The following is a 24,720-nucleotide window of genomic DNA, read 5'->3' as shown; positions in this document are numbered from 1 at the left end:
CACATCACAGCTAACGGGCAACAGAATGCAGTGGGCATTGTTGTTTGTACACAGGCCTTCATCTCTTTCAGAAGTGTCTCTGTTTGAAATGAATGAGGCAGACAAGAGTGTGGCTTCAAAAGCAACTCTCCTCCTCTGGGCTTTGCTTATTGAAAGTCCTGTGAGCACTGTTACTAGAAAGTAAAGAGAATAAAAGGCAAACCTGAGGCAGTCTACAGGTTCCTATGCAAGGCACTCACACCCAGCCTCAGCCAGGCAGTACCGCCGGTCATTGGCCTTCACTTTGTCTATTTGAGTTTGCAAGGTTAACATGAAAGAGGCTGTTTATTTTCTCCCAACGATTACGCTTAAAAATTACATGAACTTCCCTCACCTAGACTCTTGCCCAGATGTATAATAGGCTTCTCTCTCTGCCGGTACCTCTTAAGGGTGTCATTGCTGATGGAAATAGAGCTGCCTTCACTACTGTTGCCATGGTTACAGTTTCTGGACCAGAAGATTGGCTGATCCTTGGCCCAGCTCTTCCACCTGGCTATCATCTCCTCTACAGCAAGAGGCCTCCTTATTCCCCGATCTATTTTGTGTTTGGCTGGAAGATTGGAGAGCACATCATTTTCCATGGTACTTATGACCCTTCTGTAGACTCTTAATGACCCTAATGTTGATTAGGACCCAAAGTCTTGGGCCAGTGGAAAAGTTAAAACAAAGTTCAAGACTCATATAGATGATGATCCCAATAATCATCTATATGGCTTGAGAATCATCACGTCCATCTTTTGTCTGCAGAGGGTTTGCAATGAGTGCTAGAGAGTTCAGAGCCAAATATCTGGCTCATCACTGGGAAGGATAAAAGACTGTACAACATGTATTTGAAACGTAATTTCATTTATCAATTCACTATATTCTTCCCATGCTTTTTTTCTACCTAAATTTTCCTCTTAATGTCTTGCATTGTTTGTATCTTTTAAAAGTGCTTTAAATTCTTTTGAAGCAAAACTAAATATAAAGAAAACATACATATAATCATCAAAAATCCACTGGATTCTTGCTATTATGAGGGGAAGGGGAAAAGTACAAAGGTTTTTGTGTCCAAAAAGAGACAAGTTTACACAATGCAAAGTACCTAGAACATATTCTGTGTAAAATCAAATTGAATAATTTTATATATATTTTCTATTGGAAAAAATGTACACACGATTAGATTCAAGAAAAATTGAATTTCTGGTACAAAGGTGGAATAGGGACATGGCTTTCCTAATCTAAGAAGCTCACAAATAACTAAGAGCCTGCTAGATAGAGTTGTTCACACAAGAAAGTTGGGTAGTACTTTCAAAAACCTGAGATGGGTGGGGCGCAGTGGCTCATGCCTGTAATCTCAGCACTTTGGGAGGCTGAGGCGAGCACATCACTCGAGATCAGGAGTTCGAGACCAGCCTGGCAAACATGGTGAAACCAAAAACACAAAAACTACCAAAAACACAAAAATTAGCCGGGCATCATGGTGCATGCCTGTAGTCCCAGCTACCTGGGAGCCTGAGGCAGGAGAACTGCTTGAACCTGGGAGGTGGAGGTTGCAGTGAGCCAAGATCCCACTACTGCACACTAGCCTGGGAGACAGAGCGAGACTCTGTCTCAAAAAACAAAAACAAAAACACAACCTGAGATGGACTGTGTGAGCAGGTGATACCATCAGGGAGTGCTCAGTGGGTTCTAAAAATCCCAGCGTCCTGCACACAGCAAAAGCTTCACAAATGTGTAACAAATAAACAGGGAAAATAAGTAAAAAACATTATGGCTGTGAGCTAAATAATAAATTTACAGATAATCTTCAAATTAACCTGGGTAGAAATGAATTAGCAATACTGAGAAAACTGGATGCTATCAAGGGTGTTAGAGTTATTTTAATCCTCTTGACAACACTTTGAGATAGATGTTTTTGTCTCCAGTTGTTTTTCAGATGAGGTTGAGGAAGGTTAAATAATTTGTGCAAGACCATATAATGAGCAAGTGAAAGACCCAGGACTTGAGGCCAAGGCTCTCTAATTCTTTTTTTTTCTTTCTTTCTTTCTTTTTTTTTTTTTTTTTTTTTTTGAGACGGAGTCTGGCTCTGTCACCCAGGCTGGAGTGCAGTGGCCCGATCTCGGCTCACTGCAAGCTCCCCCTCCCGGGTTTACGCCATTCTCCTGCCTCAGCCTCCCGAGTAGCTGGGACTACAGGCGCCCGCCACCTCGCCTGGCTAGCTTTTTGTATTTTTTTAGTAGAGACGGGGTTTCACTGTGTTCGCCAGGATGGTCTCGATCTCCTGACCTCATGATCCGCCCGTCTCGGCCTCCCAAAGTGCTGGGATTACAGGCTTGAGCCACCGCGCCCAGCCAAGGCTCTCTAATTCTAAAAGTAGAATCTATCCCCTCAGTCTACTCCATTGTTGCCCAAGCTAAGGTTAAGAACACAAATCTGGCTGGGCACGGTGGTTCATGCCTCCAATCTCAGCACTTTGGGATGCCGAGGCGGGTGGATCACTTGAGGTGAGGAGTTTGAGGGCAGCCTGGCCAACATGGTAGAACACCATCTCTACTAAAAATACAAAACTTAGCTGGGTGTGGTGGTGTGTGCCTGTAGTCCCAGCTACGCAGGAGGCTGAGGCAGGAAAATCACTTGAACCTGGGAGGTAGAGGTTGCAGTAAGCTAAGATCGCACCGCAGCACTCCAGCCTGGATGACACAGTGAGACTCTGTCTCAAACAAACAAACAAACAAACAAACAAAAAAGAGACCACAAATCTGAAGCCCCATCCCAGACCCACTGAATCAGAATCTCTAGGGAGGCACTTGGAAACATTTGTGTAACAAGACACCAGATGATGATTATTCTCAGAGAAGTTTAAAAAAAAAAAAAGACGCCTCTATTGCATCAGATGGGAAATGGACCTACAGCTTCCTCTGAGTGATCAAATAGAAGCCATCAGAGATTTGAAGTTCATACAACTAAAACTAAATCAGGTCAGTCCGGAGCATATCAGATTATGATATTATAGACTATTCTTCAGTTCGGTAATATAGAATTGTCTGATTTAAGCTTTTCTGGATCCTAAAATACTAAGAACATTTGAAAAGTTAAAAATGGGTTCCAATTTAAACCTGAGACTTTTTTTAGCTTTCCTCACTGCCTCTGATCCTGAGGAGCAGAAGTGAATGTGAATGCCCTTTGAATTCCTAGCAGCTTTCACTGATGCAGAGGTTCCAGCTGTACAGGGGCTGGAGGACTGCTGAGGAGAACCACAAGCTGAGAATCAGTCCTCATCTCTGGTTGTCCCCCCACCCCACCCTCATTGCCTTTCATTGGATGAGCAAGTCACACAATCCAGGAAGTAGAAAATCTATCATTGCTTGCTTGGTTTTTCTTACTTTCAGTTTTTCCACGCTTGATGAGAATTGCCGAGGCACAGCGAAGCCTGCAGCTTCCATACCTGCCATGAAAGCAAATAACTTATTCGTAAACCTAAGCACTTAATTAACTAAATGGAAAGCAAGGCAGTGAGTGATTCCTGACATGGCTGAATTTAAGTCAAGCTGTGAAGCTCCAGGTACAGCCAGAAATGGAGATGGACAACTTGAACTGAACCCTGAGAGCTTCTAAAGGGCTTTGGACCACTGCTTCTCAGCAGTTTTTCTTGTAAGTTATTCCCATTATCTCAAAGAAAAATTTAAAATATGGTTGGAGAAAAGTATAGAACTGATTATCCCCATTTTGAGCATAGATCATCGTTTAACCAATTTGCTTTATAATTGCCAAGAAACTTGCTTTGAATGGTATTTCCAGACGTAATATCTACAGTAGCAAATATTGACAATTGCATTTTACAAATAATCAGTTTAATATGCTTTAATATGCTTCTATTTGTGAGTGCTCTTGATCTCATTTAGTCTTCGAAGCAACTCTCTCACATTGGTATGCTTATTAACATGATTTTACAGATAAAGATGCCTGTAAGTAGCTTCCTCACAGGGTATTTAAGGAACTTGTAAAAGGCCCACAGCTAGTAGCTGGGAGCCCATCTCATATCAATACACTAGCTTCACCCCAAAGAACTTTATACATTTAGGCCATTGATTTCTAAAAAGACAAATTCTCATGCTAGATTAAAACATAAGACCCAACAATATGTATTTTTTTAAAAATAGGAGTCTGTTACCAAAAAAATGCAGAAATGCTAAAATAAAAAGGTTTTATGAGGAAACTCATACAACAAAAAGAAAACAGTTGGTAAAGTTGATAGCATATAAAAGAGATTTTGAAGCCAAAAACACAGGGAGAGGATACAAAGAAGCTCCTGATTATGGTAAAAAATATAAAATCAACTGTGAAGACAGAGATTACTAAAGTTAGAAATGCAAAGAGAAATAGATTAAAAAACAAGCAATTGTAATGGGAGGGTTTAATTGATTTCAAGGCTAAGAAAAAATAGACAATATTAAAAAATAAAGACAAATTTAAATAGACAAAAATTTGGAAGACATTGAAGATGTGACAAAAATAGACAATAGAGGTTATGTTATACAATTGATAAGTTAGAACGAATACACATACATTGAACTCAATACCAACATAGATTATACATTTTTTCCATATGTGGGCATTGGTACATATATACTAACTCTCAAATTAGGCCCCAAAAATTGAATCAAGAGGAAAAAATATACATATTTTCTCACCACATGCAATAAAACTAAATGTGAATAAGTAAAAGCAATGAAAGGAGCCTCAGACAAAAAAATAATCTAACCAAGAGCCTTTGCAGCAAACAGTTCAGGGTTTAGATTATAAACTCCATTCCTTACTGCAGTGTGACCTGGGCAGTTTACTGAACCTCTCTGAACCTTGGATTCCTCATCTAAAAATGTGGCTCTACTTTGCAAAGTTGTTATGAAGATTATCTATGAAGTATGTCAAATAAACTAAGACTTAAAAGGGAGTTAAAACCACAGCCATACAATATAACTCCATTTTTAATGTACTCATATTTAACTAGAAAAAGTGTCTAGAATTTTTGTTGATTGAAAGCAAAAGTCTATAAAATATTCATCCAAATACTAACAGTGGTTATCTCTATGCACTCTATGCATATTTCTACATTTCTGCCGATTTTTGTTATAATGCTTTATCTTTTCTACTATGAATATATAGCATATGCATAATAAAAAATAGTAAAGATGAAAATAAACATGAACTTCTGAAAAACGGGATACAAGAAGAAAATAAGTATTTATGCTTGGGTGGCCTACAGATAGTGGTTGCTATAGGCATGCAGCCATCTCAGTTGCTTGCCTGTCATTATAAATTCTAAAATACCCTCAATTTCTGTCTTTCTACATATATACATATATACGTGTATATGCACACACATATATAAAACACACATATATTTTATATTTATATACGTTCTATATATGTTTTTATATATATATATAAAAAACACAATATTGGAATAACTGACAATCTGAATGTGGATGGTGGGATTAATCATATGGTATCAATATGAAATGTCCTGATTTTACTGTTAAATTTCTAATTTTACAAAAGAAAATATTTGTGTCAGGAAATATATATTGAAGTATTTAGGTATATATGTATGTATGCAGCTTACTCTCAAATTGTTCTGAAAAACATTCACATATACATAGAGACAGAGTGAATGATAACTAGGGAAAAATGCAAACCAACAGTGCACCTAGGTAAAAGGTGTATAGGAGTTCATACTAGTCTTTTAACATTTCTATTAGTTTAAAATTATATTAAAATACTAATAAAAATTTACAGCAGCAACAAATTAACAGGTATCAATGTCTAACAACCACAGAAACTTTCCTAAACTACAAGTTCAAGTAGAACAGGGGTCTCCAACCCCCAGTACCAGCCTGTGGCCTGTTAGGAACCCAGCCACACAGCAGGAGGTGAGCAGCGGAGCTATATCTGTATTTACAGTTGCTCCCTATCAGTCACATTCCCGCCTAAACTCCGCCTCCTGTCGAATCAGCGGTGGCATTAGATTCTCATAGCACCGCAAATCCTATTGTGAACTGTGTATGCGAGGAATCTAGATTGCATGGTCCTTATGAGAATCTAATGCCTGATGATGTGTCACCGTCTCCCATCACCCCCAGATAGGACCATCTAGTTTCAGGCAAACAATCTCAGGTCTCCCACTGATTCCATATTATGGTGAGTAGATTATGGTTATATAATTATTTCATTATATATTAACAATGTAATAATAATAGAAATAAAGTGTGCAATAAATGCAATATGCTCAAATCATTCTGAAACCATCGCCCATCTACCCCCATTCATGGAAAAATTGTCTCCCGCAAAACTGGTCCCTGGTGCCAAAAACATTAAGGATCACTAAAGTAGAAAATTAAGAACATGGTAATAACTTTTGAGATGTTTATAAAATTGAAAACACCCCATATCAAAAGGGAGGGGGCTTTGTATAAATCAGGGCCCAGAAGTTAAGGCATAAATCTATGTGCTTTTATTTTAGAAATATGAAATAAGCATTTGACTTAAAATCTTATGAAGACAGTCATTATGAAGGAAAACAGAGAGATAATAATAAAGAATAAGGACAGAAATAAACTAGAAAAGAGGAAATCAGTGGAAATAATAAATAGATGCTCATTCTGTGAGAAGATTATAAGATAGATAAACCCCTTGGAAATATAATAAACAAAAGAAAAGGTATAAATTAGCAAAATTAAAGCCAAAGCCAATGATTTAACAACTGATATAAAGGATTTTAAAATATAAATGATTGCAATGCACAATTTATGACAATCAACTTGAAATGCTTAGCCAAATGGACAACACAAAATAGAAACTGGCAAGAGAAGATGCAGGTAACATGAAAATAATGATGAAGGCAAAGGAAACTGAAAAGTTGTTATTTTAAAAAATCTCATCTATCACAAGAAATATTATGACCCCAACAAATTTACTGAACAATATTACTACATACTCAAACAGATTTTTCTGTATTATGCAATCAGTTCCAAATCACAGAAAAACAAGATCTGATACCCAATTCATTCTAAGAGATGAGTATTATCCCCATTCACAAACCTGTAAGAAATACCACACAGGCACACACACACATAAACACAGTCTTAGGATGGCAAATGTGCACAAGTGCCGATTCCAATAAAACTGGCTCGAAATGATTAGAACCAGGCTCAAGGATATTAGCAGATTTTCCCACAACAGCTGTTGAGTAAGTGAATATATGAATACACAAATGAAAAAAATAATGCAGGCAATTAGCAACATCTACCTGAAAGGCAGGAATGGCTTGTGCATACTGTCTATTTGCTAAATTTTATTGATCAGCAAATTTTATCGATCCATGGGTTCCTCAAGGAGCACAGGCAGAAAAATCATTTTTAACTGAGCTTATAAAATGCAACTATAAATTAAAACAATAGCATTTAGTCATTAATTAAGGTAAATTCTACTGATGCCAGAAGATTATAACAAATCACAGACTATCTTTTGTAAAAGAATTACTATTTGGGCTGGACTCAGTAGCTCACGCCTATAATCCCAGCACTTTGGGAGGTCGAGGCAGGCAGATCACGAGGTCAGGAGCTCGAGATCAGCCTGACCAATATGGTGAAACCAAGTCTCTACTGAAAAATATATATATATATATATATAAAAGAGTTGGGTGTGATGGTGTGTGCCTGTAATCCCAGCTGCTCAGGAGGCTGTGGCAAGAGAATCACTTGAACCCAGGAGGCAGAGGTTGCAGTGAGCAGAGATTACACCATTGCACACCAGCATGGGCAACAGAGCGAGACTCCGTCTCAAAAAAAAAAAAAAAAGGAAAATTGAAGAAATGAAGACATTAAGGATATTCCTGAAGGGAAAGACTATATAAATCTCATTAAACAAAAATGTAACCTCTGTGAAACACGACATTACAGGCGATATGAAAGACAAAACACAAACTGGGAGGACATTTGCAATGAACTAATAGAAATGCAGGCAAAATATATGAATAAGCTATTCTCAGCAACAGAAATTTGAACGAACAATCACGCACATAAGAAAATGTTTGACCTCACCAGTAATCAGAAAGTTTAAAATTAAAACAATGAGATACCATTTTACATCCATCAAACTGGTGAAAATTAAATAATCTGACACTATCAAGTGTTGGTGATGAGGTAGAAAAATTAAAGGAACACTCACATTTTGCCAATGATATGTTCACAGGAGTAACCATTTTGAAGAATAAATTGTCAACATCTTACTAACTCTGATGGGACGTATATCTTACAATCCAGCAATTTCACTTCTAGGAGTAAATTCTAGAAGCTTTCACTTATGGATGATGCAATGTCTACTGCAATATTATAACAGTCAAATGAAAAAACTAAACAACACAAGTATCCACCAACCCAACGAACAAATTCTGATACATTCATACAATGGGACCATTTGTAGCTGTTTTATCAACAGAGATAAATCTCGAAAATCCACTGCTGAATGACAAAACAAGTTTCAGATAGATGTATAGAGTATAAAAGTTTGAAAACATGCAAAATAATGGTACAGTCAGTCCTCTATATCCATAGGATTCCACATCCATGGATTCAATCAACCGAGGATGCAAAATATTTGGGGGAGAAATTACACAAAGTTCCAAAAGGCAAAACTTGAATTCGCCACATCCTGAGTACCATGTTAAAACCAGGCAAACAAAGTGATGTACAGGCTTTGTATTAAGTATTATAAGTAATCTAGAGGTGATTTACAGCATGTGAGAGAATGTGCATAGGTTATGTGCAAACACTACACCATTTTGTATGAGGGACTTGAGCATCCGTGGGTGGTCCTGGAACCAATCCCCCACAGATACTGAGGAACTACCATATATATTTCATACCTACATACATATGCTGCAAACACATACACACAGAGATGAGAATGACAGACACCAAACTCAGGGTGACGTTGCCTCTGAGACAGTAAAAATAAGATCAGGCTTGAGAAGAGACACACAGTTATACTGGTACAGCACTCTACTTTTTAGCACAAATAGGAAGCAAATATGGCAAAATGCTAGGGTGTGATGGAGCTGGGAAGTAGGTGGTATTCGAAACTATGCATTGTACACGTGTGTGTTTAAACTCATTATAATTTCTTAAGTGAGAACCCCAATTTTGAAAATATATAAAAAATACACAAACCTGTAAAGTACATAAAATATATAAATATCATGAACAGATAAATCATAAAGAAAGAAAAAGGCAATAAAAATGGAAGTGGTGATAAATTCAACTTCAACCCACTGGTTTTAAAGAAACATTAAAAAAATGCACATACCATTTTAGCTTATCAATTTAGCATAAAATTACAAAAATATTAATAGCTAATGTTAACAAGGGCAGAGGATAGGACAGAAGAGGAGTACACTCACTGTTAATGAGTACTTAAAATGATAGAAATTTACTTAAAGTAGCAGTATATATGTAAAGGCAAAATATATAGATAGATATAGATACCTAGATATAAAACCTTTGCCTTAGCAATTCTACTTTAAGAAATTTATACAAAGGAAAATGTGGTACATATATGATGTGTATTATTTTTTAAGGAGCACTATGCAGCCATGAAAAAGAACAGAATCACATCCTTTGCAGCAACATGGCTACAGCTGAAGGTCATTATCCTAAGCAAATTAACACAACAACAGATAAACACTGCATGTTCTCACTTACAAGTGGGAGCTAAACATTGAGTACACGTGGACATAAAGATGGAAATAATAGACAGTGGCATTCCGAAAAGGATGAGAAAGAGAGGGGGACAAAGGTTGAAAAAAACCTATTGGGTACAATATTCACTACTTGGGCAGTGGAACCATTAGAAGCTGAAACCTCAGCATCACACAATATACCCATGTGACAAACCTGCACATGTACCCTCAGAATCTAAAATTTTTTTAAGTTACCAAAAAAGTAATTTATACAAAGAAAATATTCATACATGTGGACCAAGATTTATGCATAAGTTTATAGTGGCATTGTTCATAATAGTGATATCTTAACTAAAGTTAATGAAAAAACAATAGGGAATTAAGCCAATTATGGTACATCTATAGAGTGTAACAGTACTCTGTAACTATTTAAAATAATGTTTTAAAAGAATATTTAATGCCCCTGAAATACTCCATTAATGTGTTGTTAATACACAGGTATTTAAACAGTTTGTACAGTGTGTTTACAGTTGTATTTTTGTAAATAAATGTATACATAAAAAAATGACTTGGGGATATCCACATCAAAATGTCAACAGTGCTTATCTCTAAATGTGAAATCACAGATCTATTTATGTTTTTCTTTTTGTTCTTCTTTATTTTCCTATTTTGCAATAATGAACATTTATTGATTTTTTAATAGAAAAGTTATTAAAGTAAAACATGCAACAAAATAAGCTCTGGTTGATTAAAGATTTAAATATAAAATCTAATTATGATAGAACTTGCAGACAATTGGAAAGAGAGTTTATCAGCTCTCTGGGGGAATTTTGACTTTCTCAGCTTTGAAGCAATTGAAATGATTGCACTATAAAAATTAGCATTACTAAAGATTTTTTAAGAAGGAAAATATTTCTATCAAACATTACAAAGAATTGAGATCTATCATAAATAACTAATTCAAATTTGTAAAATAAATGTCAAGATTCCAAAAGATAAATGGGTCAAAGACAGGACAATTCCCACAAGGAACTTGCAATTAGTAGATAAACATCGTGGGGAAATGTTAATTCTTGCCAGAAATCAAAGAAATATAAAGGGAAGCAGTCTGGAGATGCCGGTTTACATATTCTAATGGAACAACAAGAAAAAAAATGTCAAATGCTGATATCCTTTGATGGTGGAGCTGCCTGGAAATTTATCCATACATTCATTTATAACCATATTGCTCATGTCCTTTTACTAGAAAGGTTACCACTAAGAACTGATTCTTTTTTTTCTTTTATTTTTCTTTTTTTGAGATGGAGTTTCACGCTCTTGCTGTCCAAGCTGGAGTGCAATGGCGCGATCCCTGCCTCACTGCAACCTCCGCCTCCCAGGTTCAAGCCATTCTCCTGCCTCAGCCTTCCGAGTAGCTGGGATTACAGGCGCCTGCCACCACACCTGGCTAATTTTTTTGTATTTTTAGTAGAGACAGGGTTTCTCCATGTTGGTCAGGCTGGTGTTGAACTCCCAACGTCAGGTGATCCGCCCACCTCAGCGTCCCAAAGTGCTGGGATTACAGGCATAAGCCACCTCACCCGGCCAAAAATCAATTCTGAAGAAGTAATTTGGCTAAAGCAGAAAGGTTCCTCCTCATCTCCTTGACTTCTAAATGTTGGAACACCCAGGGCTCAGTCTCTTGACACCTTCTCTTTTCCACCCACAGGCGGTGTTTGGAGGATCTCACCTACTTACGCAAGTGAGAGGAGCCACAGGCTCTCTCGGCATGGGCTCCAGGGAGAAAGCAGGCCAGAGCAGAGGTTTTCCTGGGAGTGGGGTAGGGGTACCTTGAGGGTCATTCAAGGACTCTGACCTCAATCAGACAGGGCAATGAAGGAAAGAGAGACCAGCAAAGACAATCAGAGAGATACCTAAGGTGAACTTAGGTATCTTAACCCCCATGCAATAACAAAACATCCAGGCTTCATCCTCCAGGGCTTACCAATGAGGTCCCCAGGAATTGCCTAATTGCAGTAGCCCTCAGGTCATTTGCAGGCCACCAGAGCCCAGCTGGCCCTGACCATCATCTCCAAAGCCTGAAGGAATTACTGTGAGACATGAGACAGCCCACTGAAGGTGGGTACTTCAGAGAGCCCTGCCCTGCCAGGAGCCAGAGCTGCCCCTCTGTTGGTGGTCACCCTGGGAATCTGGGACAAGAAGGTGTACTTTGGTCTGATGCCAGAAAGTAGAACTTCCTGGGTCCCCAAGTCTCAAGATCTCTTTGCTCCACCAATGTACCCATCCACTCATCCCAGCCTGGGGCTTCTGCTTTAGTCTTTTCATTGCTTAAGGATGTTTGGGCATCTACCATCTCTTCTTCTACTACTTTTTTTTTTTTTTTTTTTTTGAAACAGGGTCTCTCTCTCTGTTCCCAGGGCTGGAGTGTAGTGGCCCAATCTCGGCTCACTGCAACCTCCACCTCCCTGGTTCAAGTGATTCTCCTGCCTCAGCCTCCCGAGTAGCTGGGATTACAGGCCTACGCCACCACACCCAGCTTATTTTTGTATTTTTAGTAGAGACAGGGTTTCACCATGTTGGCCAGGCTGGTCTCGAACTCCTGACCTCAAGTAATCCACCTGCATCGGCCTCCCAGAGTGCTGGAATTATAGGCATGAGCCACCGCACCCAGTGTCATCTCTTATCCTTATGACCTTGCAAGGTATGCATCCCAGGTTTCATTATCCCCGTCATATAAGGGTTATGACTTACCTAAAGCAGTGCTGGACTCCAACCCAGATCTTCTGCCCTCAATTCCATGTCCATCTCTGTGACCCCAGGTTTGGCCAAGTGTGAATCTTGCTACATATGAACAACCTGCCATTTCCTTCCTGTGTATGCATTGCCTGTGGAAAACGGACAAGGGAAGTTCATTTTCATCAAGAGCTAAAACAAGCAATTTTGCTTTAGAGATGATATGTAGCAAAAGAAATAGTCCCGGAGGCAAGGAGCCCTGTATGCATCTGCCCGTGTTCCGCTCCTGGCTGACCCCTGAGATCGGATCATGCTGTTTGCTAATGTGTGGAAAGCATGTTTTGCTCTCTAGGAGTCCTCCCCAGAGCCCGACAGATGTGGTGATAGGAATGGAACTGTGAAGACGGCTATCTCCAGGTGTCACTCCAGTTGCCATACATGTAAAGAAAGCCTAGACAGCACTATAGCTCTGTCCTCCTAACCCTGAACTTGGCCCAGAGGTGAAGTTTCTTCCCCAACCCTTGCTCAAATGCTTTCTTTTTCCTCGAAGAATCCAGGCTGCTGAGCAAAGGGGGAGATCCTGGGAACTTCACCCGAATCATCTGGAAGTTTCTTGGGGTGCCAGAATTTCAAGTGGAGCTGATGGGGTCAATCCATCAGGCACCCTGACCCTAGATGTCCAGGCATTCCCCTCTGAGGTTGAAGCACTCCCCCTCCATCAGACCCAAAAGTGAAACACAAACTTTGCAAAGGCACGTTTGTACCAACTCCTCTGGGCAGGGCTGAGTGGAGTTTTCTCTGGTGCTAGGCTCATGCTGCTCACATACTCTTTGGCCAGTAGACATGGCCCCTGGGGTCTGAGAATGCAGATGGGCTCACTGAGGAGCTCTGGACAATGTGGCTCCAGTGTGTTACCTCCTGGCCTTGGCCTCCTATCCCCAGCTGGGCTGAGAAGACCCCAAAGAGGGCCTTTCCACTCTCTCAACCGTTTTCTCTGGCGATTAATTATATAACCTGAGAAAATGAATCATGTGTTTAAATTCAGGGTTAGCTGGGCTAAGATAGGTGATACGAATTACTCAAAAACAAGAAAGCAAATATTGGGGGTAAAGGTGCTTTTTCTTTTTCTTTTCTTTAGTTTTGTTTTGTTTTTAGATAGAGACAGGATCTTATTCTATAAAGCTAGAGTGCAGTGGCATGATCATGGTTTACTGTACTCTTGACCTTCTGAACTCAAGCCATCCTCCCACCTCAGCCCCCCAAGTAACTGGGACTACAGCTATGCACTGCCACACTGGTTTTTTTTTTTTTTTTTTCTAAGTTTTTATAGAAACAGGGTCTCACTATGCTGCCCAGGCAGGTCTCAAACTCCTGAGCCACCACACCCAGCTTGCTTTCTTTTTTAAATAGAAAGGAACACATAACAACTTAGGCAGTTTTAAAATCAAGAACAGGAAGTACAGACTCTATCTATACTTTAAAACATTGTAAATAAGTCTCCTATTCTTTACTACTTCAGTTAAATGGGCAGGAAACAAGAAAGGGAAGGAGCAGGTGAGGGACGGGAGAAATAAAAAGCATGCCGAAAAGCTGCAGTAATAAATAAAAACACTCATAGCTGATACGTATTTTTTGCGCACTATGGTATGCACAATTCAGGTTTTTCTCATTTAATCTCCCTGCAAGCCCTGTAGGGCAAATAATTTTACTACTCCTATTTTAAAATGAGGAAACTGAGGTGCCAGCTATTAAATAATCTGCCTGCTTACTGGGACTAAAAACGGAGAAACCAAGCTTGGAAATCCAGTTCTTAGTGATCAGAGTCTTCACTCAGGAGGTAAAAATGCAGCAAGAGACAGCTTTTTCCTCCAGAAAGAACCTTATCCTGTTATCATCAGAATTCTGTCGCTAAATACTTCATCATTTTGCAACAATACTAAATAAAGGGAAAATTTTGTATTTCCATGGAAAAGGATGCATTGTCTACACACAGCACAGCCTCCCTGAGTTATCTGATTCTAGCTTTCATTGCCCTTGAAGTATATTACAACTCTGTATATTGTAGACAATAGCAATGCAAAATGCAAATTCTGTCCTATCCTGTAGAAGTTCCACCAGCTTCACTCCCACACTGCCGAAAAAGCTACTTTTGTATCCATTTGCCATTTGTACATTCATTGCAACATTTCTTTACTCATATAAATTTGTGTGTGTGTGTTGGCTTCTCCTTTGAACTGGTTACAACACCCTTATCAGTTTCCTCATTAATTAGTTAAGTAAAATATTTACCATGTATTCATTTTTATATTTGAGAATCATGATTTTACCTTCGTTTTTAAAGAATTATCTCTTCATGGAATTATGAAAGCATATCAAAAGAATCTTGCTTGTTACTTTGTGAAGGACCCCAGGCATGATCTAACTCTAATGAATGGCTTCAGGAGGAATTGGATAACTGATGGCGGTTTCAGTTGGGTCTTGGGCAGCACAGCCTTGTCCTGACAACTTCCTTTCAAACACTCTGCTCTGTCCAGGACAAAGCATCGTGGCCAAAGACCCCGGTCCCCTCTTCCTGGCTGGTCTCCTTTACTGTTGATTGAGGAAAAGTAATTGCCTTTTCCTCAATCAACAGAAATTATCAAAAGAAATTATATGATTCTGTCCAATTATAATGTCTCCATTATTTCTAACTTCTGCTATGTCTCGTAGTTTATCTCAGAGCTATCTCCATTAAATAGCTGAGAAAAGGTTTGAGAACATTTGTTTTAAAAATAATAATCAACATGTGATGTGATGGTTAATATTAAGTGTCAACTTGATTGGATTGAAGGATGCAAAATAGTTTTCTTGAGTGTGTCTGTGATGGTGTTGCCAAAGGAGGTATTAGTAACATTTGAGTCAGTGGACTGGGAGAGGCAGACCCACCCTCAATTTGGGTGGGCACCATCTAATAATCTAAGCTGCCAGTTTGGCTAGAATAAAGCAGGCAGAAGACATGAAGGACTTGACTTGCTGAGTCTTCCGGTCTGCATCATTCTCCCATGCTGGATGCTTCCTGCCCTCAAACATCAAACTCCAAGTTCTTCAGCTTTTGGACTCTTGGACTGACACCAGTGGCTTGCCAGGAGCTCTTGGCCTTTGTCCACAGAGTGAAGGTTTCACTGTCGGCTTCCCTACTTTTGAGGTTAGGGAACTCGGGCTGATCCACCCCTGGCTTCCTCGCTCCTCAACTTGTAGACAACAAATCATGGGACTTCACCTTGTGATCATATGAGTCAATACTCCTTAATAAACTCCCTTTCATATATAAATGAAATACACATGATATATGTCTTTATACGCAGAGCAAGAGCATGACACAATTCCTTCTTTTTAAGCAACTGATACACAAAGATCTCATAGCCAATCCCTACTGTACTTGGCAAAACTGCTTTTTGTTGTATGGACTTTGAAGTCAAACATAATTCAAGTCCCATTCCACCACTTACTACAGTACGGATGTGGGCAATTCAGTAGCCTCCCTGAGCCTCAGCTTCCCCTCTATTCAAAGGGAAAAATCATGCCTACATCATAGGATTCTTCCTGAAGTGTGAATGAGATCACATGGCGATTCTGGCACTGTGCAGGCACTTTGGGGGCTGGCTCCTGAATTGTTAACTCCTGACTTTCAGGCCTGCCTAGGAATCAGTGATGAACCATGTCAGCAAGCTACCGTCTTCAGAAAAATGGTGACTCATTGGCAGCTCTTCAGAACCCGAAACACATCACTGAGAATGAAGAGAGTGGAATTAGTTCCTGGTTTCCTGCAGCCGTGGATTCCGTGTGCTAAACTCAGCAAACCTTTGTGAGATGAGGATGTGGCATCCTACTGCAGGGAGGCTTGGGCCATTGCAATCTGACCAGTGCCCAGCCCTGCCTGATACCCAGGGTAAGGACTGTGCCCCTCAACACCCCATGGTTGGAAGCACTAGGACCCAGAGAGAGCCAGTGTGCTGGTGCCCCCTTCCCCACACTGTGCCCTTGCTTGTTGCAAGCAGCTAGTTCAGTTCACGGCTTGGGGGGAGTCTCCCTCGGGAGCCAGCATGGTCACCGCTCACCAAGCATGACCAGCATCCCAGCAGCTGGAGGAAGCAGGCACAGACTAGACACGTCATGAATCATAGTCTATACTCTCCATCTTCCCTACAAAGGCGAAAACCCTGGGCAAACTTTACGGAGCCAACAATATTCACTATCTACCTGGTGTTCAAAGCCAACTTAAATCTTTATTTCCTTTTGCTTCAAAGCATAATACGAAGAGAGAAAATAGGTTTTCCATTCTACTGGAATTTCTAAGATCATAAAATGCGTTATTGGTTCCACAGTATCTAGTCATAAAAAAGACTGCTCTGCTTCTAGGGGCGTGTTGTTGTTATGATGATTTTCCCAATTGTTTTACAATCTGGCAGCTGAAATCCTGATAAGGAGCATCCGTGGGCCAACACAGACCAGGAAACATAAAAACAAGAAGGAGATCTCGACTCTTTGCTCCCTAGCTGCATAACTTGAGACTTAGGGAATCAGAATATTAGGTCTTCCAGGGACCTAGCGTCCTTCTCTCCAATCTATATTGATCAGGTATGTGACCTTGCATGAGGAATCTCTGAGCCTCAGTTTTCTCACCTGTAAAATGGGGAAAATAATTCCTACCTCATTTGTTAAGAAAATCAAATGAGGCTTGACTATGCAGAGAGTTTTTATAAGTATTTTCATGTGATACTTATTTAACCTTCATAATCCCATTTGACAGGCAGAAATAGGTTACAGAATTTGCCCAAGGTCACACAACTAGTTGGAGGCAGAGCTGATGCAAAGACACCCCTGGTGACCAGGCGTGAAAATCTTGGATGAATAAATATCTATTTGAAATGCTTGAAACACCTAATCCTTCCAAATAGTCTAAAATGTCCTCTGCAATCTTGTTTTCACCCTTCGTTTGTTTATTAGGTCTTTTTTTTTTTTCTAACGCAGATAAGGAAAAGGTTAAACTCCAGTCCAACCACTTTCCAAATGAGGACATGTTCCAGGCCAACTCAAATTAACAAGGTTTACCTACTTGTTTTGCCATATTCCCACATGGTGCAAGAATGTCCACACAGATCAGTCAGTGACCCAATAAAAACTTGGTCATTCTCCTCATGGCAGCCTGGCCCCAAGCAGGAGTAAAAGAGGATAGAGTCATTTTCCTATAACATGATCCAAGGAAATTCATTTCATCTTGGAGGTGGACTAGGCTGATGAGCAGAGAAGCCTGATTCAGTCCCAGAGAAAGCCAGATATACAGGGATTAAGGATTTGTGATTGTTAAGATCCCCTGACTTCTCCTCTCTCTGCCTTTTACTGGTGAGATGCAGTTTGGTACCTGTTCCTAACCTCTTAAATCTCAACCGCAAAATTAGGGAAATAACAGTGACAAATTTTATTGTTTCAAGAATTATTTTATTAGAACACCAACAAAAAAGCCTGCCTTTCTCAGGTAAGGTATCCCAGTTCCTGAAGACAAAAAGAAGAAAACCTGATTCTGGGTATAAAATTCTGTTTCTGTCATCAGTGAACTTCACCTTGGTCCCCTGGCCTCTTCCTCTTGGGATCTGCTTGCTTTATCCTTGTAAAATGTCTGTTTCTTCTCTCCTAATTAACTTTCTTATCACCATGACACTAAAGCAAAAGGTCATTCTCAGGTCATCAAATGCCAGTCTCTTGAAATCTTTATTTATTCAAGAAGCTCTGCAAATTAAAAGAGAGCAAGAACTGGGCAATGTTTAAAAACCTAATTATAAAACCATTATTACTTTAGATCGAGGATTGCAGACCAGAGTGCAGTGTCACCCAAAATAGAAAGTCTTTAAAGAATTGCAAAGGGAAAAGGCCTGGCATGGTGGCTCATGCCTGTAATCCCAGCACTTTGGGAGGCCGAGGCAGGCAGATCACTTGAGGTCAGGAGTTCTAGACCAGCCTGGCCAACATAGTGAAACCCCATCTCTCCTAAAAATACAAAAAAAAATAGCCGAGTGTGGTGGCACACGCCTCTAATCCCAGCTACTAGGGAGGCTGAGACATGAGAATCGCTTGAACCCGGGAGGCAGAGGTTGCACTGAGCCAGAATCACGCCATCGCACTCCAGCCTAGGTGACACAGTGAGACTCCAACTCAGAAAAAAAAAAAAAAAAAATGGAAATGAAGAGGCCTCAAGAAACTGCTGGGCTTCCTTGGGCATGGAAATGACCAAAGATGCTATGAATGGATCTACTGACTGTTCAGATGCATGGCTGGAGTCAAGCACACGACAGTCAGGTCTTGCAGCTGTGGGAGCCATTCTGTCTCTCTAAGGCGGAGGCTTCACCCATTTTTTGATAACACATCTTTATAAGTATTTTCTTTAAATACTTCATTTCCTATTAGCTGAACAGGAGGCAAGCCTGAGCCTCTTAGAGTTTGGAGCCTCCAATGCAGCCATCAGCATGGTCCATGTTAGTAGAGCCCTGTGACTTCTTCCTTCTATTTTGCCCCAACAGATCCCTCAAGCACCATTCTGAGGCAATGGTTCTCAAACTTTGCGTGACCAAGAATTACCCAGAGAACTTTTTGAAATGAAGGTTCTCCAGGCCTTGACCCTGGTGTTGATTCCATTACTCAGTATTCCTGGGATGGGCCCATAAGTTGTCCTTTGTCTGAGCTCCCCAGCTGACTCTTATTCTGATGCTCAATTGTATTTTGGAGCCACTGATCCAGACCTTTGTGTTTTCCTGCCCCCTACATTTTTTGCTACAATTGTATCACTGTGGTCTTATTGTTATCCACCTCCTGGACACCCTCATGATCCCCTCAGTGAATTTAAACATTAAAAAAACAATAATATCAGCTACCATTAATTATTTCCTGTGGCCTAGGATTGCTGAGGGCTTCACATGCATTGCCTCACTTAATCAGACTAGGGAGGCATTATTAGTCCCATTATACAGATGAAGACAACTAAAGCTCAGTCACAATGTCTTATCCAAGTTCCTCAGCTAGTAAGTACAAGAGATAGACCAGGAATTTGAGCCTGTATCTGTCGGATTCCCAAGGCTGGACTCTTTTTTATTTTCTTTTAGAGATAGAGTCTCACTCTGTCACCCAGGCTGAAATGCAGTGGTGTGATCACAGCTCACTGCAGCCTCCATCTCCTTCCTGGGTTCAAGCAATCTCCCTGCCTCAGCCTTCCAAGTACCTAGGACTACAGGTGTGTGCCACCACACAAGGCTAATTTTTTGGTTTTTATGTTTATGTAGATGGGGTCTTGCTATGTTAGCCAGGCTAGTCTCAAACTCCTGGCCTCAAGTGATCCTCCTGCCTCAGCCTCCCAAAGCATTGGGATTTCAGGTGTGAGCCACTGCCCACTGCACCCAGCCTCAAATCATGGACTCTTGACTGCTAAGTATACTGCCCACAAAATAGGTCATTATAATTTATTGATCCTTTGCTATGAACCAGGCACTTGGCTGGATACCTTACACACAAATCTCTAACATTCATAGCATACTTCTGTTTGTAGAGGTATTAATTTCAGTCCACAGATTCTAATGTGCAATAAATTTCTCTATTCTCTGTAACCCATCTAAATTCCTCACTCCCAACCCCTATTTTCAGGCCTTCTGGATTTCTTCTTCCCACCCCATCCCCAACCCCAGTAGTTATGCCATAGTTCTGAACCAACACAACAGCTAGGCATGGGGTGAGGGGAGTGTGACCTAGTCCTCCATCATCGGTCCACATTGGTGGCCACTGAGGGGCCCATCCTCCCATCAACATGACCTGCTGGCCCCAGACACTCACTGCTCTACCGCCCTACATCAAGCCAGGTGTATCTTTTGCCCATCTGCCAACACAGCCATTTCCTCTCTAGGTTCCTTTCTTCCAGCAGGATTTCTGGGAAGCAAGGGACTGTCCCCTCTGCTCTCAGACCCATAGACAAACCTTCCCCTTCCACACCACCTGCAAAGCCCAAAAGACTGTCTTTCTAGTGATAGGAAGGTGAGGGGTTCCTTCTTCCTTCATATATTTTCAAGATATTTCAGCCTTTTGCTTTTCTTTGTTGGCTAGAATTCACCTGTCCACACTTCGGGAGGTCAAGGCAGGAGGATCACTTGAGCCCAGGAGTTTATGATCAGCCTGGGCAACACAGGAAGACCCTGTCTCCAAAAATAAAATAAAATAAATAAAATTCACTTGCCCTAAGTTCCTATATTTTTGGAAGAAAAAAGATTTGTAGCCTTCTCTCTACTTTGCCCCTCGTAAGTGGAAGGGAGACAGTTTGGGAGAAAAATAAGTTGATGTCTGAAAATATTATCACAGACACATGTTGTCCCCATTTTATAGGTGAGGAGATTGAACTCATTAAGGTTATATAATATTATACACAGCAAGTAGATAGGCCCCCAGCTCAGGAAACCTCATACTCTGTGAAGTCCTCCCCTCTTCCCTCCCAATAGCCTCCATGGTCAGCTTCAAGAAAACACAACAGAGCTTGTGCATTAAAACCACCACTGCAAGTTTGGATCTGGTGATGGGGCAGGCTGGAAGAGCTTAGGTAGAGGTGAAAGCAGACACCACCCCGAAAGGAGACGGGTACCAACTCCTCCTTGTCATTTTCCAGGAGAGCCTCATAGAATTTGAGTTGGCATGAGATGATGTTAGAGGAATGTTGGGTGGTGCAAGTAAAGGAACTACAAGAGCTAGAAACAATGTTGAAGGCTTCTTCCCATGTAGAAAGTGTTCTTACCATGTAGAAAGTGGTAAGAAAGTGTACTCTGCAGAAATTTGGAGGGCAGGTGGGGGCACAGGGTTGGTATTTCAGAGGCACTTGGATTCAATGGTGTCTTTTGATGAGTTTGTGTCCAGAATAAAATGGGGAGTGGGAGTGGTTACTGTCAGTACCCAGAGGAGAGGAGATGAGGGTGGGCACAGGGGAGAGGAGCCCAAGATGGGTAGCCAGTTGGTTTTACGTGCCAGCTTTATAGGAAAAGAAGTGGAACTTTCAGATTCTGCTTAACTGTGCAGGAGCCAGCCAAGTACCCAGGGCAGAAGTCCTTGCTCAGAAATTGTATATCTGATGGGCGCAGTGGCTCACACCTGTAATCCCAGCACTTTAGGAGGTCGAGGCAGGTAGATCACAAGGTCAGCAGCTAGAGGCCAGCCTGACCAACATGGTAAAACCCCGTCTCTACTGAAAAAACAAAAAGTAGCTAGGTGTGGTGGTACGTATCAGCAGTCCCACCTACTCTAAAGGCTAAGGCACTAGAATCGCTTGAACCTGGGAGGCAGAGGTTGCAGTCAGCCGAGACTGCGCCACTGCACTCCAGCTTGGGTGACAGAGCAAGATTCCGTCTCAAAAAAAAAAAAGAAAGAAAGAAAGAAAAGAAAAAGAAATTGTTTATCTGACGGCATGGTCCGCCAGCTGCAGGGCTTGGGAGGAAGGTACAGTCATAGGACAGAACACAGCTTTAGACTGGGTCAAGATCGTCCAAGTCTGCTGGTAGCTTCAGAAGACCCTTTGAATGAGGCTCGTCCAGGCAATAATTACCATGTTATCTAATTTTGCCCACTTAACATTTCTACTTGGATATCTAAGAGCCATCTCAAAGCCCCACGTGGCCAACGCTGAATCTCTAATCTTCCCCCACCAGACCTGCTTCACTCATAGCTTTCCCTTCTTAGCTGACAGCAACCCCATTAATCTATTTGTTCAAGCTGAAAACCTGGAAGTCATCCTCAACTCCTCTCTGTCTCCCACATCTTGTATCTCAGCAGTCAGAAAACCCTGTGGGCTCTACCTTCAAAATATATCCAGCACCCATCCACCACTCCCCAGTTGCCCTGTTACCATGCTGAGCCAAGCCACCATCACCTCTCACTGTGTCACTGTAATAGCCTCCTAACAGATCTCCCCACTGCGCCCTGGCTCAAACCAGAGTGATCTTTTAAAACTATAATACAAATCATATCACCCTTCTGCTCAGAGTCGCCCCCGCCATGTGTCACTGTATAAAAGTCAAAGTCCTTACCATGTCTCCCCATTCATTGGCCTCCTTACTATTCCTGGAGCACGCCAGGCATACTCCTACCTCAGGACCTTCACATGGACTGCCCATAGCTCTCCTCCCCAAGATGTTCACAGGGGCAACTCCCTCACTTCCTTCAAACCTTTGCTCAAAGTTTAACTTCCCAATGCAATTCCCTCTAATCACTCTGCTTAAAATCCCCACCTTCTTCTCCCCAACCCCATGCTTTTCTTGTGGGGTTCTCATTGCATTCTACCAGTCTACATAAATCTCTCTTTTTTTTTTTTTTTTGAGACAGAGTGTCTCTATGTTGCTCCTGCCTCAGCTTCCTGAGTAGCTGGGATTACAGGCACATACCTCCATGCCCAGCTAACTTTTGTATTTTTGGTAGAGATGGGGTGTCACCATGTTGGTCAGGCTGGTCTCGAACTCCTGACTTCGTGATCCGCCCGCCTTGGCCTCCCAAAGTGCCGAGATTACAGGAGTGAGCCACTGCACCAGGCCCTAAATCTCTTCTTTATGATGTCCGTTATGCAACTCCTCCCACCTCCACTGATACATAAGGATTTGTATATCCCACATGCCTACAACAGGGCTTGGCACATAGTAGTCATGCCAAAATAAAAAAGTGTTGAACAAATGAAGAAAGTTAAAATAAAACTAGAGGCCCAAAAATATCACAAAAGCCATCTATAGTAGCCTTTTCCCTACCTGATTTTGCTGAGTGACCTTACTTTTCGTCCTCTACACAGCTGGAACATTAATGAACACAGAGGCAGAAGAAGTGTGTTTACTCTAGGATCACCTCTCAATGAGTCACTTGGCAAGGGCATCTTTGCTTCCCCATCAACTCCTTTTGACATGAGGGTGAAGGGTTTCCTGTCCCTTTCAGCTGTAGAGATGTTGCCCCACCACACTTTGACCACAAGCATCATCAATTTCACTGAACCCAACAGAAAAATTTGGACCCCCTGGGGGCTCTCAGCATGGCAGGGCCCTTTTCTTTTCCTTTGGCCTTAGCCTGCCATTTGAAACACCATTTTTCTGAGCCAGCATCCCCCTTGCAGCACTGTCACAGGGAGGCTTAGGAAGCCACGTGAACGCCACCTACCCCGACCTTTGGCAGAATTTCCAAACACAACACAGTAGCTTTCAATTGATTAATTTGGAACTCTGGCCTCGGCCCCAAAAGGTAAGAATACATAACAAGGTATTTTATTCTCAAAATGTGTCCGGATAAGAAGCACTTTTGTAAATCGACCTTTTTAAAATAGATATAATTAGATTTGCAGTTGGGGGCAGTAAGGAAAGTGTCTGAACAGTGGATAACATGTTGAGAGGTTAATTATTAATGGGCAGTCTTCCCTAACAAAGTATCTAATAGGCATTCTGGTCTCTTTGGCTTCAGAAATTAGCAAGAAAGCCTGGACCCCGGGTGAAACGGAGAAATGGACATAAGTCCCCAGTGTTTCTCCATTCTCTTGGTTTTATGCATCTTTATCCAACCAAGTGCCCATGGACAAAGCCTGAAACCAGGTAAGAGCCTGTCTCCAGAGATAGGCGTGAACTTTTCTTTTTAAAATGTGTGTCACAAAGAATCCAGGGGTTTCTGACTGTATGGGACAGAGCTTGCACTCAGAGCATGCAAGGTGGTTCTATACATGACCTCACAGGTCCACAGGGACATGGAGCCATTTGTAAGCAGAAATGAAATTTTAGAAAAGCATCCTGGGATTAAAAGTCTTCTAAGAGCTCCTGCAGCTAGCAGTGAAGTCTCTTGCATATCTGATAGAAACAGTCACGCTAAAAGTTATTCAGTGGCGAATGATTTGAGAGCGATTCAGACCTTCCTGAGAGTTAATGTGGCATCTAATTTGCAACCAGGGAGCCAGGCTTGCAATGAAGTGCTCTGTTGTGTTGGGGTTGTCTAATTGCCTGGCTCTCTCAGAAGAGAGGGGAGTTTATGAGAGTTCTATTTCCAGTCAGGTCTAAAGTAGAGATATCATTGCACAATTTCTAGACTTTGTTTTTCTGCCAAAGTTTTAGTCTGAGACTAAAGAATCCAACAGCAGTCCTGCCTGTTCTGTTTGTAAATTCACAAACTAGATTGACAGCCAAAGACAGATCAAATGCCTGATCAGGCAGGTAGAG

The 24,720-nt window shown here is 41.2% G+C and overlaps 1 protein-coding gene across 3 annotated transcripts in view; it reads left to right on the top strand.

The window, feature by feature from the left end:
- Window positions 1-3,411: 3,411 nt before the first annotated feature.
- The window catches only part of LIPC (lipase C, hepatic type), a 161,169-nt gene continuing 139,860 nt past the window's right edge, over window positions 3,412-24,720 (top strand). Inside the window, exons 1-3 of one of the 3 annotated variants that reach the window (XM_023228617.1) lie at window positions 3,412-3,672; window positions 16,162-16,418; window positions 23,978-24,105. In XM_023228617.1, the coding sequence (XP_023084385.1) occupies window positions 24,018-24,105 (88 nt within the window). In that variant the 5' untranslated portion in view covers window positions 3,412-3,672; window positions 16,162-16,418; window positions 23,978-24,017. Of the gene's footprint in view, window positions 3,673-16,161; window positions 16,419-23,977; window positions 24,106-24,720 lie in introns of those variants that run through there. The other 2 variants (XM_023228616.1, XM_026455074.1) reach the window with 2 other exon arrangements.

The sequence above is a fragment of the Piliocolobus tephrosceles genome, chromosome 6 (genome assembly GCF_002776525.5).
Source record: "Piliocolobus tephrosceles isolate RC106 chromosome 6, ASM277652v3, whole genome shotgun sequence".
NCBI classification, from domain to species: domain Eukaryota; kingdom Metazoa; phylum Chordata; class Mammalia; order Primates; family Cercopithecidae; genus Piliocolobus; species Piliocolobus tephrosceles.
This window is presented reverse-complemented; position numbering and strand designations above follow the sequence as displayed.